Source organism: Hevea brasiliensis, chromosome 10 (assembly GCF_030052815.1).
Source record: "Hevea brasiliensis isolate MT/VB/25A 57/8 chromosome 10, ASM3005281v1, whole genome shotgun sequence".
Taxonomy (NCBI): domain Eukaryota; kingdom Viridiplantae; phylum Streptophyta; class Magnoliopsida; order Malpighiales; family Euphorbiaceae; genus Hevea; species Hevea brasiliensis.
Window position 1 is genome coordinate 81,557,599 of NC_079502.1, and position 16,791 is coordinate 81,574,389.

The following is a 16,791-nucleotide window of genomic DNA, read 5'->3' on the forward strand; positions in this document are numbered from 1 at the left end:
AATAAAGAAATAGAAAAAATAAAATTCACAAAGCCAGGTGAAGATGATTTTGTAACTAAATTGGAATATAGTGTTTGAGTTATGCAAGTCGTCCATAGAGATATTATAAGGGTTCAAGAGAGCAAGAATAAATTCTTCAATTTGAGCCTTTTCTATGGGGCCTGCTTCACTTGAATCCTATGAGTATTGCCAAATGAAATGAGTATAATCAGAGACTTTTTAGGCTTAGGCCATGACTTTTGTTTATTATTCTACCCTTTATTATTTTCTCTTTTTATTATTCATATATAAAAATATTTATAATTTTAAAATAAAAAAGTATATTTTCATACATTTTCTCTTAATCTCTTCAAATTAAAATACCCAACAACAATTAAAATTTAATTTTTATTGCTTCTTTATTTTTTTTCTCTATTTACAAATAAAAAAAACCTCTTTATTTTTCTCTAATTATTTTCTTTTTTTTAATTTATTTTTATATATCTATAGACCAATTAGAAGATAAAATACTTATTTTGGCATGACGTTTAAAAGAGTGAAACTACTGTTTTAAATAAAAGTATCATTTTAAATAGTGTTGAAAAAAAATTTAAGAAAAATGGTTTTATTATTTTAATACTCTTATTATTACAACTCATCAAATTTAATTTTAAATTATTTTTTAATATTTTTTAATAAATAAATTTAAAAAAATAATACCAAACCATTCAAAATTCATTTATTTATAAGAAAGCTAACAACTAGTGGGCCAGGCCACACCCACAGCTCCTGTACTCATCCAGCGCACAACACATTGACTCCATTGAAGAAGAAAAAGCAAACAGGCTCCTTCACCATTTTGGCGCGAAAATTTCAAATATCCGCTTGGAGTGGGAAATTAATAAATCCCTAAAATTCAAAACAATCTATCTCGTCTCACTGGCTCGCTAACTCTATATAACTCTCTCCTTCCTCTCCTTCCTCTCTGTCCCTGTGGCTAAAACCTGTTTGATAAAAGTCGTCAGAGAGGAAAATGTATGTGGTGAAGAGAGATGGGAGGCAAGAGTCGGTGCATTTTGATAAGATTACTGCCAGATTGAAGAAGCTCAGCTATGGGCTTAGCATAGAGCATTGTGATCCCGTCCTTGTGTCACAGAAAGTGTGCGCTGGTGTCTACAAGGGCGTCACTACCAGCCAGCTTGATGAGTTGGCTGCTGAGACTGCTGCAGCCATGACTGCCAATCATCCTGACTATGCCTCTGTGAGTTTTGATTCTTATCTTGTGGTTGTGGCACCTGATGAGTTGCTTTTTTAAATCTGTTTGTTTCAGCTGAGATGATAATTGTGGGTAGGGTTTTTGAGGATTGATCTCAAGTATTATGCTTACATTTGCACATTTAATGGGATTAGGGATTGCAAATTAAGATTTTCTGTGTGAATTGTTCGAATGTTGTGAATTGCTTTGTTTTGTAGAACACTATATTTTGCACTTTATGGTTTTAATCTTACTACCTTGCAACTTGAATGTTTCATAATTTCTTTTTATTTTTTAAATTAGCGAGGCTTTGTTCTGGTCGTTTGCTTTGTTGAGTCTTTTTGCTCTAGGGAATAATAGGGATCCTTCAGGGTTGATCTGTTAATTACTATGCTAGATTTTATGCACTTGATGGGATTGTTAAATGAAAATTAAGAATTTGCAGTGATTTAATTATTGCATCTTTATTTCTAATGTTTCCTTGAAATTAGCTGTTTTTTAGTGGGAGGAGGTGGTGGTTTGATGTTGATTTGGTTTTATAAGACACTTTATGATATTTTTTAATTATGTTTGAGAAGGAAAAGGAGCCTTGGCATCTTGATTTCCGTAAGAGCGCCTTTTATGTGTTTCCAAGCAATTCATTTCTGATTTTGAGGCTTTTTATTCTGATTAATGGTTAGTGTGCTTGAGTTAATTTTTTTTAGGACTAGTGAGATATATCATTGATTTTTCTTCATGGAACTTTTATCTTATTTTGATATGACAAAAATGGTTTACATCTCTTGTTTATTTACAATTTTTTTTTTGTTTTCATGCAGTTGGCTGCAAGGATTGTTATTTCAAATCTGCACAAGAACACAAAGAAATCATTTTCAGAGACGTAAGTTCTTTCTGATAACAAACCCTCATTTTATTTAACCTATGAGCTTCACCTTTTGAAACTGTTTCATTTGTTCTGTTTTGGTGGCTGTTACAGGATTAAAATCATGTACAACCATTTTAATGAGAGATCTGGACTAAAGGCTCCTTTGATTGCTGATGATGTTTATGAGATAATCGTGAAGGTATTATATGCGGTTGCATTGTGAAACTTTTCTTCCCCCCTTCATGTGTATTTAGATCTTTATTTAGGTATGTTGCTATTTCTAAATCAACTGTTGGTTCTATTCAGCCCTTTTTTTTTCTTTTTTAAAAAATCATTTTTTTAATTAAAAATGGTGCATGTTAGCTGTGTGCAATGGTAAATTAAACAATCATACAAAACCAATTGACAAAGGGGAAAATTGTACCTTAATTTACAGTTGTAGTTATTGTTAATGGAAATGAGCTGCATGAATGGTCATTTTTGTAGTTATTAAGACATTTATTGATGCTGGGATTCACACCTGAAAACCAATTGTTTGCTTTACTTGTAGTGGGAATCAAAATATCTGTTACTTGATGATGGAAAGTCTAGTGTAAGACTTTCAATTGCTGCTAACAATTGTTTGATTTGCCTCAGAATGCTGCTTGTCTGGACAGTGAAATCATTTATGATCGGGACTTCAACTATGATTACTTTGGCTTTAAGACCCTGGAAAGGTCCTACCTCTTAAAAGTTCAAGGGAAGGTTGTGGAGAGACCTCAGCACATGCTAATGAGGGTTGCTGTTGGAATTCACAAGGATGATATTGATTCGGTTATTGAAACCTATCATTTGATGTCTCAGCGATGGTTCACACACGCTTCTCCCACCCTTTTCAATGCTGGAACACCAAGGCCCCAGGTATGTTTTATGTCAATTAGATACTTGTACTTGGAAGTTTTTCCACGTTACCTCTTCTTATTTTATCTGACTCTCAAGAAAGGCTTGCTTACTGAGATTTGACTGAATCGTTTAGGTATTTACTTCAATCTCAACAATTATCTAACACATTCTTTGTTTGTCCGTTTTGACAGTTGAGCAGCTGCTTTTTGGTATGCATGAAAGATGATAGTATTGAAGGCATATATGATACTTTGAAGGAGTGTGCTGTTATCAGCAAATCTGCTGGAGGAATTGGCGTCTCTATTCACAATATTCGTGCTACTGGCGGCTATATTCGTGGAACAAATGGGACATCTAATGGTATTGTTCCCATGTTACGGGTGTTCAATGATACTGCCCGTTATGTTGATCAAGGAGGAGGCAAGAGGAAAGGTATGTTCATACTGCCATGCTTCACATTTTCATTGGAAATCTGGCACTTGATGATGCTCCTTTGAACCATTGCTTATCAGTTATGATGCTGTAGGTGCTTTTGCTGTGTACTTGGAACCATGGCACGCTGATATATTTGAGTATCTGGATCTCAGAAAGAACCATGGGAAGGTATGGTTGAAAAGCAGAAAAATTCTTCATTATCGCCTTGTTTTTTTTCTATCCAATTTAGCGTCTCTTTCTATTGCAACTAGGTTCCTTACCATTTAATATTAAGAGTTTTTTTTTTTCCTCTTTTGCAGGAGGAACACCGGGCTCGGGATTTATTCTATGCACTTTGGGTGCCTGATCTTTTTATGGAAAGAGTTCAAAGTAATGGGCAATGGTCATTATTTTGCCCTAATGAGGCTCCAGGTTTGTCAGATTGTTGGGGTGAAGAATTTGACAAACTGTATACCCAATATGAGAGAGAGGTAAATTTTAATTTGCTTTACTTGGTTTTAAGTTTTGTATTTTCTTGTCCTTATTCAATTTTGATTAGTAATGATTCTCATGTTCTATACTTAGGGCAAGGCAAAGAAGGTTGTCCAAGCACAGAACCTCTGGTTTGAAATTTTGAAATCCCAGATAGAAACTGGGACCCCCTATATGGTTTTTAAGGTGATCTATGTAAACAAATTGCTATTAGATTATTATTTCATAAAATGTTTGTCTTCCTTGGTTTGGTTTGATTTGTATTGCTTTTGTTTGTTTATACTTTCACCTCCCTTAGGATACCTCCAATAGAAAAAGTAACCAGCAGAATCTGGGTACCATAAAATCTTCAAATTTGTGTACTGAGATAATTGAATATACAAGTCCAACAGAAACTGCTGTGTGCAATTTGGCATCTATTGCTCTACCTCGATTTGTCAGAGAAAACGTAAGCCATAGCTTGAGCCTATTTAAATAATTTTCCTTGTGGTCTTGCTACTTGTGGTTTAATTTTGCTTTGCATTCTTTCAGGGTGTTCCAATGGAGTCACATCCATCTAAGCTTGTTGGAAGTAGAGGTTCTAAGGATAGATACTTTGATTTTGACAAACTAGCAGAGGTTTGTTCTACTTGTTAGAAGCAACTTGTTTGGAATTCATGCCTGCACTATTAATACTTTATGGAGCCTGAGATTTTCTTTGATAAACTTGGCTTGTAGTAATAAGTTCTTTATGCTTTTGAGACAGATTACTGAAGTAGTTACCTCCAATCTTAACAAAATCATTGATGTTAATTACTACCCTGTTGAAAATGCAAAAAGGTCAAATTTTCGACATAGGCCCATTGGCATTGGAGTTCAGGGTCTAGCAGACACCTTCATCTTACTGGGAATGGCATTTGATTCGCCAGAGGTAAAACTTACTCCATCTGATATTTTACTTGAACTATAGCTTCAATAAGTTGCTTGATTTGATAGTTTTGTCTAAATTAATTACAGGCTCAACAGCTGAATAAGGATATATTTGAAACCATTTATTACCATGCTCTAAAAGCTTCTTCTAAGATAGCTGCAAGAGATGGTCCCTATGAAACATATGAAGGAAGTCCTGTAAGCAAGGTATGCCAAATGTTTCATACTGCAAGCTCTTTTTTCTTTTTGTGGTTCTTTTGACTCCTGAGACTTGAACTTAAGACCTTATATTATTAAAGAGTATTTCATTACTACTGAGCTAAAACACATTGGTTCAAACTGCAAACTCCGTAAGTATGTGAATACAGTTCTTAGTTGATTTTTAATTTTTATATTCCCTTTTTTTTTGTATGATGAATTAAAAAAAGTCCTGCCATTAACCTTTGATTGCTTCTGATCCATTTAGCTCACAATTATTGAGTAAATGTTTCCTTATCTTCTCCGTTTGGGAAATACCTAAATAATTTGGTCTATTAATGGTATTGATAAATTTTATTGTCAGATGCTGTTTGAAAAGCTCCTTTGTTAAGTTCCAACTCCTGTGTATTTTTTTTAAAAAAAAATCTGTATGACTGCAGAAGTCCTTGTCACTATTTGCTGAGCTCTGAAATGTCCACTAAATTGTCCAGGGAATTCTACAGCCTGACATGTGGGGTGTAACTCCAACAAGTCGATGGAACTGGGATGCCCTTAGGGAAATGGTATCGAAGAATGGAGTAAGAAATTCACTTCTTGTGGCCCCAATGCCAACTGCTTCAACCAGTCAAATTCTTGGAAACAATGAGTGCTTTGAGCCATACACTTCCAATATCTATAGTCGCAGAGTTTTAAGGTTTTCTATAACATCCTATTCTATTCAACCTACGTCATTGATGAGTTTTCTAGCGTAGCCATCTAATTCTATATCTTTCTGCAGTGGTGAATTTGTTGTTGTCAACAAACATCTACTTCATGACTTAACTGAGATGGGTCTCTGGTCTCCTGCTCTCAAGAACAAAATAATTTATGAGGATGGCTCTGTTCAGAAAATTCCAGAAATCCCTGATGAATTGAAGCTTATATACAAGTATGGATAAGTGTTTTTTTGTCATGTCTATTGTCCCCCAGTTCTCTCCCTTTTTCCCTCTTAGGCTAAGACAATTCTTTTGGCAATTAGGACTGTTTGGGAGATCAAGCAGAAAACATTGGTAGATATGGCAGTTGATCGAGGATGTTATATAGATCAGAGTCAAAGCCTTAACATACACATGGATCAACCCAATTTTGGAAAATTAACTTCCTTGCACTTCTATGCTTGGTCCAAGGTACAAATTGGTATAATACCTACAGTTGTGATAGTTATGGAGGTTATGTATACTCAACTGGGGAGAACTGGGTGGTTTGGTATCTCTCATCTGACACAAGCAATTTTCATGCCTGCCCGACTTTCCCCTACTGCAGTTAGTATTAACTTGTTGCTCTAATGCTGATCCACTCGTTAATTTGTTTTTTTGTCCTATTTGTGGTGTGATAGGGTTTAAAGACGGGAATGTATTATCTAAGATCACGTGCTGCAGCAGATGCCATCAAGTTCACTGTTGATACTTCTCTTCTTAAAGTAATTACCAATTACTTTTGCAAGAGTTCTAAACATTCCTGCTTGTGTATTTTATTGAATGTCATTTATTGGTAATGCAGGAAAAGAAGCAGAAGGTGGGTGCTGAAGATGATGATACCAAAATGGCTCAGGTGGTTTGCTCTCTTGCCAATCGTGAAGAGTGCATGGCTTGTGGAAGTTAGAGAAGCTTGAAAGAGTTTTATCTTTTGGTTAAGGTTATCCTAGCATGTTGGAAGTCACAAGAAGTTTGTTGAAGCAAGAAAATGTATTAGAGGACTTTAAGATATTAGTTACATGGGTCGTATTTTTGACTTGGATAACTTATTGTATAGCTTTAGTTTGCTATGGTTGTTAAATATGGCGCTATACTTGGTAATTTGTATATGTTTTAAAGGCTGGCTGGAACTGGAATTTCAATTGCCGTCATGGAAATTATTAGTTATCTTGTTTCCAGTGGGATGGTTATTTAGGCAGTTCTAATAGTTCATTTGTAGCCATTTTCAAACATTAAATTTTCCTGTTAACACATCTTTCCACACTTGCAGTCCCATTCACTCTATTTTTGTTCAAAGTTGCCTGCCTGAACCTGGCAATGTCATGGTTAACCTGAATAACTTAGCTGACTAAGCAAGCAAAAAAATGGTTCCGTGAATTGTGAATGGCCCCAATGCCATTTGAATCCTTTTCATTCTCTGGGGCTTATGGGCTCAAAACTCACCTTCTCTAAGCAAACCCAAAGAAAAAAAAAATTTAATCCTGGCCCAAAAGTGCAAGAAATTGATGGCTTTTATCAACCAGGGGAATTCTCAATCTCTTGGGTCTGATTTAATTATTATGATTGTTCAACAAAATCAGAATAAACATTGTCTATGATCCCTGTAATCACAAGGTTCAAGGCCTTATAGATCTTCCATCATCAAAAGCATATCCTCTGTAGACTTTGGATGGAATTGGGTTATATGTGCTTATATATTTTAATTGTTTGATCATTGTTGACAATTGATTCTGTTGGGTTAGTAGATAGTTGCCTCAAGATTTTTTGATTAGATGTGATGTCAAATTTATGAGTGTATTCTTTTATAAGACTCAATTGTAAGATTCTCCTTAAATGTTTTGAGTATCAGAGTTGATGATTTAATAAGAATGTCTGTGAAAACGCTAGTTAGTTCGCGATATCTCTAAACGTGGATGGAAGAGGAAGAAGGCTTTCGATAGGCCAATAAAGTGATAACTTTTCAAACCCATGGATTTATTTGAAGTCTTAGTGTCAATCTAACCATAAATTTAAATTGTGACATGTAATTTATTATTTATTTTCATTATTGAATTAAATCTTAATTTTTAAATTTTTTACTAGATTCTTTTTTATTTGTAGAGCAGATAACTTTAGTATTATTGAATTAAAGTTACTTAATTTATTTGCTCCCCTAATATTTAATTTTATTGCAAATTATTTGATTAATTGATTGACTATCTAACATAGTTAAGAATTTGCAATTTTCATTTGTTTAAATTGAAATAAGTAAGCCTAATGCATGCTTTATTAATATTTGCAAATTTAGTGTGAGAAGCAATGTTAATTTTGGATATTTTAAAATGTTATATTTGATATAATAATATATCAAAATTATTTATTAATTTTTTTTAATATTAAAATAATCAACTCTTGCAACTCATGCATGGGCGACTAGTACTTGAGGATTTACGGTTGAGCTATGCAAGTTTGGCGGTCAATGCCGTGCGCAGGGTTGGCTATGATTGTGAATTCATTCAAAATTTCAGAAAATAGCAGGTTAGCATTAAATCCCTTACCTAATGAAACGACAAGTAGTCTGATTCTAGAACTCTGACGAAACTTCTTTGTGTAGTTGTTTTTGGTATTGGGTTTGTGATAGATTCTGGACAAGAGCATTGACTTGAAACCTTCATTCTATTAAGTTGGGTGAGAGAATGAAGATTTTGACATTCTTTTGTGTTTTCTTATCATTAAATTCTATTCATGCAATGAAGATTTTATGTTTTTCTTTTGCTATTGAGTTGGTTTTTCTTTATCACGTGTTTGCTCTCATAATTCAATATTAAATAGTTACTTATTTATCTCATCTGATTTTTTTTTATAATAAAGTATTAATCCTACTCTGACTGATTAACGTAAACTTACAAACCTTTATTATTCCTATTCCACTAAGTCTCAGTGTTATCCTAATGAAACCTCCACCGTTAAGTATAATTACCTAATATTAATTACTTTGTCTGTGTTTAGATTATCAAAATTGAAAAAAAAAATTAATTTTTTTAAAAAGAAAGCTATTTTTTTTAAAACATCTTAATTTTTTTCTTAATTAGAAAAATATTTTCAATTGATCTATTTTTTTAAATATCCTAAACATTAAAAAATATAAAAATTATTTTTAATGAAACACACAAGTTTAAATTATTAAATTATAAAAGAATTTCTATTTGATATATGAAATTATCATACAATTATACAATTCTTTTTGTTTTAGTTTTGTCTTGATATATATATATATATATATATATATTTTTTTTTTTCAATTCTAGTTATTGGGCTCCCATTGTTCGATTTATTTAATATTTATATAAAATTATTATTTAAATATTTTAATAAAAAATTTAAATGACATAAAAGAGGTCATAATTTTAATATACAACACACTTTATTAATTTTTTCAGAAATAAATATTCAAATAATAAGAATATAAAAATTAAAATATACCTTAAACAAAATTAAAATTTTTGTTTTTGTTGTGTGCTACTATTTCTTAAAATTCAAACAAATATTAATTTTTGTTGTGTTTTTTTATTAAGCACAATTTAGCTATATATATTAGCATTCATGAGTTTTCTTTGCTGTTTTCTTAAATTTAAAGTATTAAGACAAGATAAATAAATATTTATTTCTTTGTCTTAATACATTATTTTTATTAAGAAAAATAATATAATAATAATTATATAAATATTAAACAAAGAGAGTTATGAAAAATATGTTTTCTTAATTTATATGAAATTTAATTATGTGAAAAAAAAATGAATGCATCATTTTACTCTTAAACTTTATATTAAAAATTATTTGACACCATTATCTTTATTTGTATTTCATTTAATATTTAAATTTTATAAAAATATAATTATTTAACCCTTAATTTTTACGTAAAAAGTCACTTAAAATATTCACTTTTAATCACATCTTATTTGACACCAAAATCTTATAAAAATGTAATTATTTAATCTTATAATTAGTGTGACTTACACGTATTTTAATGCACACATTAATGTTGATTTGCATTCATGTCGTTTAATGACATAGACGGTGACAAGAGAGTGTTAAACGGCATCAACACTATTGACTTTGACTGTCCAAACATTGTAAGCAATGGACATTTTGCCCTTTGATTGTCCATAAATTGTAAGCAATGGAGATTCCCATATATCAAAGAGTTTCATATTTGACAATTATTTTTACATGCAATTATGACTTTGAAATGGGTTGCAGTTGTTGAACCTTTAATTAATTGGATTATTACCAACCCTTAATTACATTAATTCCATAATTAGCCATTGATCATATAAGTTGCCCTTTCTTTTGATACTTTTCTAAGTCAAAATGTATACTATTGTATGGTTTGAGAGAAAGCTCAATTAGACTAAAATCAAAATGTCAAAACAAAATATATTAAATAATTTATATGAAATTTAATTGTATGGAAAATCCTGATCTTTACATGAAAAATCATTGACACCCACCTTTACTTACACCTCATTTAATATCTGAATTTTATAAATATTTAACTCTTAATCTTTATATAAAAAGTCACTTAAATACCTTCACTTTTAATTACATCCCATTTAAAATTTTATAAAATATAATTATTTAATCCTTACGATTATTGATGGCTTACACTACTTTGACATGGACATTAATATTGACTTATACTAATGTCCTTTAATAACGCAGACGGTGACTAGGGAATATTTAAACGGCACCAACGGTATGAGGCTAAGGACACTTTTGACTTACTGTCCATACATTGTAATTAATGGACATTTTGCCCTTTGATTGTCCATGAATTGCAAGTAATGGAGATTCCTATATATCAAAGAGTTTCATATTTGAGAAAGTTTTTTTACATGCAATTATTACTTTGAAATGGGTTGCAGTTGTTGAACCTTTCGTTAATTGGATTATTACCAACCCTTAATTACATTAATTCCATAATTAGCCATTGATCATGTAAGTTACCCTTTCTTTTGATACTTTTCTAAGTCAAAAGGTATATTATTGTATGGTTTGAGAGAAAGCTCAATTAGACTAAAACCAAAATGTCAAAACAAAATATATTAAATAAGAAATTGATTATGGAATTTCAAGAGGTTGGCATTTGTCGGTGTTAAGATACGACTTGTACCTTCATGTTTAGTTTTACATTGTCGGTTTTGGACTAAATTGACTTAAATTTAGATTTAAATTTAAGAGTTTACAATTTTAAAGATAATTTTAATATTATTAATTAAAAATTTATTATTATTTTTCTTTAAAAAATAATTTTTATTTAAAGATATTCACATAATATCTATAACAACAATTAGTCGAAATTTGACTAAATTACAAAAATTATAATTAACAATATTTGTATCATGAAAATTCTTATTAAAATTGATAAAGATTCACACAAAAATTGTTATAGCATTTTAAAAGTTTCAATTGTTGTAATATAATAAATCGAGCTCAAAATATTACATAAATTGCAAAGTAAGTGAAGAAATTTCTTTTGTTTGATAATAAGTTCTCTTATCGCCTCGTTTGAACAAATTTTTTCATGGAGAAAATGGTAAAAGTTTAGTGGAACAAAAATGCTAATGATAAAAAAAAAAAAATCAACATTTGCATAATTTTCAATTTTGATCAAATATATGCTTTTTAATTTTTATTTAGTCGACTAAAATTTTCAAGTAACCAAATGATATTTTTAGTAACAAATTTATTTTTCAATTTTTAAATATTTATTTTTTCAATTTTAATTTTAATTTTCCCTCGCTTCTTCCACTTCATGCAGATGATAATTGAAAATTACTTTTGATGCTAGTAGCATCATTAGTTCCTCTCCCTCTCCGCCCCGGCCGGCCGTCCCCCCCCCCAAAAAAAAAAAAATCTTGTTCAAATCTTTAGGTTTAGTTCTTTGGTGAATTAGGGTTGGCTTAATGAATGGATCTATCACACCTTACCTTCTGTAACGCATAAGATGATGCCTAATGAATTACCGAAATTTGCCTACTGATAACCCATTAAATACACTACTACAAGGAATTTTAAACTAATTTCCATTCTTTTTTAAAATGGTGGATACTTTTGAACAGATATTAAAAACATTTAATTAAAGTTAGGTCATAATCAAATTTTTAATTAATTCAAAAATCTTCGCAACTTTTACAGAAAATTCGGCCGAGTGCCGTCTATAATTTGGAAAAACAGTTTCTTCAAAAACCTATGAAAACACTCCCAATATATATATCTCAATTCCAAACTCCAATATTATCAACACAACTCAATTTTCAACAATCTCAATCTCTGCAATTCATTATTTGACAAATATAAAAAGAAGCTTAAATATTTCATTAAATAAAAAAAACAGTTTTACATTACAAAGATTTACACAGATCAAAGATAAATGCCAAAATTTATTATATAACTGCTAAAGCCAAATTTACATATATATTACAATAAAAATTTATAGGAGTATAATCTATATACCCGATAAAAATCCAAATGCTGGTTACTTCAATTCCAAGCAGCTTACTCTGCTGCCTTATCTACCTCTTTACCTGCGACAACAATAAGAAGCTATCGCTGAGCTAAAGACTTAGTGGTGCACAACTTAAAGAAAATAATAACTTATACAACAATCACAATTTTTCCAGGGTAAATCAATTTGAATATTAGCACATATAGAATCATGCTTTATTTCTAAAGCCAGAAAATTTCTTAAATAAACTAAATTTCATTTCATAATCACAAAATAAATTTTGAAAAATCACACAGCTTAGTCATGACTCCAATATCCAATTCATTCCACTAGCCAAAGCCTAATGAGGAATACCAAGACTAGCTAGTACAAATATATGAGTACTCATTCAATTTGTCCTCAACTGACACACATCTCAACACTTCAGCTAGAGAGGAAATACAAAATCAATTCATCCCACTATGCAAGCTAGTGAGGAATTCAAACATATAGTCATGAAACTGTGATTTCAAACTATTTCAATAATTATCCAAACCTCAAAATATCCATCAATTCAAATACAATTTAATTTCCCAAAATTTGGGCTAACAGCATAAAATTCTTTGTCAACCAAATTATTAGATATCCATGAAGTCATAAATAAATTTCATAAATTGTTCAATTAAAAATTGAAATCGAAAATCAAATAGAAGTTAATTGTTGTGCACAAACCTCAAATGAGTCGCCTCTTGGCCTTGACTCACTTTTTCTTTGTCCTTCCTAGTGTCTCGTTCTACTGAAACACACAATTTAAAGTATTTTAGTACTCATTAAATCACTTTTAATAAGTAATTCAACAATTAAAATTTTTTTAGCCTTAATCTACCCAATATGATTTATACATTTGAATTCTTTGCATTAGGTGCATTTGTAGTTACTATTCATTTGACTAATTGGCTAAAATATTGACGTTTTCATACTTAATAAGCATATTAGTTCTAATTACTCTCGCATACCATATTTTGGGTTACAATTGTGTTGGCATTTATTGCCAATTGGAATTCCAAACTCCTTAAGTGAAATTCCAAAATTTCAATTTTGGGTTACTTAGTTCTACTATTCCATTGGACATTCTACAGTGGAAATTTGGCCAACTTTCCTTCATTAAAATTGCTCCTTTATGTTTTAGCTTTAATTCCCTTTTTGAATTACTCAATTTGGAGTTTTGTAGCTCAAGTTATGGCCATTTAACCATAACTAGCCGGATTGGTCAATTCCAGAATTCTGGGCAAATTTTAGGTTCTAGTAGATTTGATAAGCCAATTTTGGTTAGCAATTTGATTTAGTTATGGTTATAATTTAGAATTGTTTTCTTCATGAAAGTTTTTCTACTATGTCATAGCTTTCCAATGGTATAAAAATTAGGTCATTTGGACCTGTCTACATCAAGTTATGACTATTTAAACAAGTACTATTCATATGGTTAATTCTGTACAGTGGTAAGGTGTGTGACCTGGATTCAACCTAATTTTTCACCAACTTAAAGTTAGTTTTAGGGCTAGGTTTCTACGCGAAAATTGTAGCTTTGGGTCTTAATTTTCATCTTCAATTGGCTTCACACCAATTGGAGCAATAGAATTTCAATTATGGTCATTTAAGTTGACCATGGTCAAGCTGTCCAGAATTAGACATTACCATGCACAACTCCATTCCAATTTCAATCATTCAATCACACCCCAATTCACACCAATTGACCAATTTAAGCCTCAATTAGGTCAATTTGCATCAAGTCACCAAATCCCAAAATTTTTCCCCAAATTTCCCATTGGTTAAGAACCCTAATTCACTAATTGTCACAATCTATGAAATTAAAGTATTCCGACAGCATCTACTCACTCAATTGGACTTATATGCATGGTTAATTGAAATAAAACACATAATCTTTCCCAACATCCCATGGCTGCCAAAATTCATAGAATTCCCTAACACATAATTTTTGTTTAATTTTCACAAATTCTAACTTAGTTCAATTGCCTAAGCATGAATATAGAGAGAAAATTGGAAGATTCACTTGGATTTCCCAAGTCTTCAATTCTTCTAGTTTTCTCTTCCTTTTTACTCTCAATATTCTTGCCAAGATCCAAGAATAAGATTTACTTAAGAGATTTATGGGATTTATTGGATGGATTCAAGCTTTGAAAGCTTGAAAATGTTTGGTTATGGAGGAAAAGAGAGAGAGAGGAGAGGGAGCCCTTGGGTGGATAAGAAGAAGACCAATTTTTTAATTTTAATTTGTTTTAATCTCTTTTTAACTTATCTTCAATTTTGTATAATTAAAAATTATAGAATTAATTGGATCATGCTTGCATAAGAAGTGATGTCATAATTCCTAAGAAAAATTTGAATTTTCTTTTCCTTTTTCATTTTCTTCTATCATTTTATAATCTAATTTTCAAAATATTAATTTCCTATATTTTATCGGACATTTAGGCCAAAAGTCACCTCTAAGGGTGAATTGACATCTTGCCCTTTACCGGTTTGATCCATTTTACCGATAGCACTATATTACTTCCGAAACCCTGATTCAATTTTTCGAATTGGTTTTTTATTCTTTTCTGTGGTTTTTATAATACCCTTAACTTTATAATAATTCTTAGGCTTGGGGTTCCATATGGTCTCACTCAAAAATAGGACAGCGACTGACCTCGCAGTCACTTCCCGGTTTGATCACCCATCGCTGTGGCCTCGGCTCATTTAATCCATTATGCCTTGTTTTCTTAATTTCCATTTTTTCCTTCATATAATTGCTATTAATTTTTGTTCATAGCTTTTCTAAATGACTTAAATATGGTTTTACACATTCCAATTGTCCGGACAGACACTGGTCACTAGAATAGTAGAATGTACGGAACTAATAAACATAGGGGTGTTATAGGATTAGATGATGCCACACCATTACAAGGCTCTGGATAGTTTTTTGGAAAAATGAAATGCCTCATTATCATAATTATCTATTTCCTCGAGTTCCACACTTGTCAGGCTCCCTCAAGTGCCTTTTGGACATCCTAAAAGCATTAAATGCTCTCTTTATATATGCTTGGAGGACTATTTCACTTTTTATTTTCACTTTCTTCTTTTCTTCTCTTTTTATTTTTACTATCCTAGACCAATGTCCATCCTACTTGATTGTAACTTCAATTTTTAATGTAGGACAGTGCGTGCCCTAATTTTGGTCGAGTGATCATGTAGATAGACATCTTATGGTGGGCAAGAGAATCCTTTAGGCAAGTGGACAAGAGTCACCTTTAGGCAAGTGGGCGAGTTATTTCATTTTGGTAGTCAAATAGATGCCTTAAGTTGGGCAGACGAGTGGTTCGCCCATCGAGTAGGCAAATAAACACTTTAAGTTGGGCGAACAAGTGGCTTGCCTATTAGGCAAGTAGATAAATGCCTTGATCTTGGAAGGTAGGTTGATTCATCCCTTAGGTAGGAAGATAAACGCCTTAAGTGAGAAGGAAGAGTGATTCGTCCATTAGGCAAGCAGATAGAAGCCTTAGGCTTAAAGAGAGAGTGACTCATCCCTTAGGCAAGCTGATAAACACCTTAAGCTAGAAGGGAGAGTGATTTGTCCCTTAGGCAGGCATACAGACACCTTAAGTTGGAAAAGAGAGTGATTTGTAAGGGAGAGTGATTTGTCCCTTAGGGACACAGATAGACACCTTTGGCCAGAAGGGAGAGTAAATTGTCCCTTAGGCAAGTGAATATATGCCTTAAGTCTTTTTAGGAAGGTGGATATATGCCTTAGGTTAGAAGGGAGAGTAATTTGTCCCTTAGGCAGATTACTATAAACCTTCAGTCTTCTTGGGTAGGCGAATGTATTAGACCTAGGTGTCTCAACCCATGTTTTAATGATAATAAATAATTAGTGTGCTACTAATATACTTTGAAAGTGTTTGTGTTGAGTTTGAAAGCTGTAGATTCAAAATTGCCAAATTGCTTCAAATCAAGGTTAAGGAAGAGCAAGATAAGGAAGCAAATATTTATGGGACTCTACAATGTAACTTTTATTTATTTTATATCTTGTAAATCTTATTTAATTAATTGTGTTGGCTCAAGTCTAGGTGGTATTAAGAATATCTTGTTCAACTTAGTTTTCACATAATTCTTTATCAAGGGACAATTAAATAAATTTTTTTAAAAATACAAAATTAATTTTGAAAAGTATTTTAGTTGAAAAATATATTGAATTAGCTTTTCAATGGTTCAAACGGATAAAAAATCTGAATTCGGATAAAAAAGTTATGAGTTTTTTAAACTCTTAATTTCTTAGTGTATTTGCTTGTAACTTTTTCTTGACCAAGGGGGAGTAAAATGAAATTTTCATATTTAAGAAATGCAAATATATTTTTGAAAGTGTTTTCATTGAAAAGTTTATCAAATTAGCTTTTAAACGGTTCAAACAGATCAAAAATCCGAGTTCCGATTAAAAAGTTACGCATTTCTGAAGCCTAAGTGCCCTTTTGACACTTTCTGTCCAGAAAGCACTTAGGCAGCCGAAAGTGGGAAGTTCGGGTGCTGAAGTTCATTCTTTAAATCA

The 16,791-nt window shown here is 31.5% G+C and overlaps 1 protein-coding gene across 1 annotated transcript; it reads left to right on the top strand.

Moving 5' to 3' along the window:
* The first annotated feature begins 759 nt into the window (after positions 1 to 759).
* Positions 760 to 6,895, top strand: LOC110654665 (ribonucleoside-diphosphate reductase large subunit). Its single transcript, XM_021810721.2, has 17 exons — positions 760 to 1,240; positions 2,053 to 2,114; positions 2,211 to 2,298; positions 2,736 to 2,999; positions 3,173 to 3,413; positions 3,508 to 3,584; positions 3,716 to 3,886; positions 3,981 to 4,073; positions 4,186 to 4,335; positions 4,419 to 4,505; positions 4,633 to 4,797; positions 4,884 to 5,003; positions 5,486 to 5,688; positions 5,773 to 5,922; positions 6,013 to 6,160; positions 6,370 to 6,453; positions 6,534 to 6,895. Exons 1-17 carry the CDS (start codon positions 1,013 to 1,015, stop codon positions 6,633 to 6,635), a joined length of 2,433 nt encoding a protein of 810 aa, XP_021666413.2. The 5' UTR covers positions 760 to 1,012; the 3' UTR covers positions 6,636 to 6,895.
* Positions 6,896 to 16,791: the final 9,896 nt, after the last annotated feature.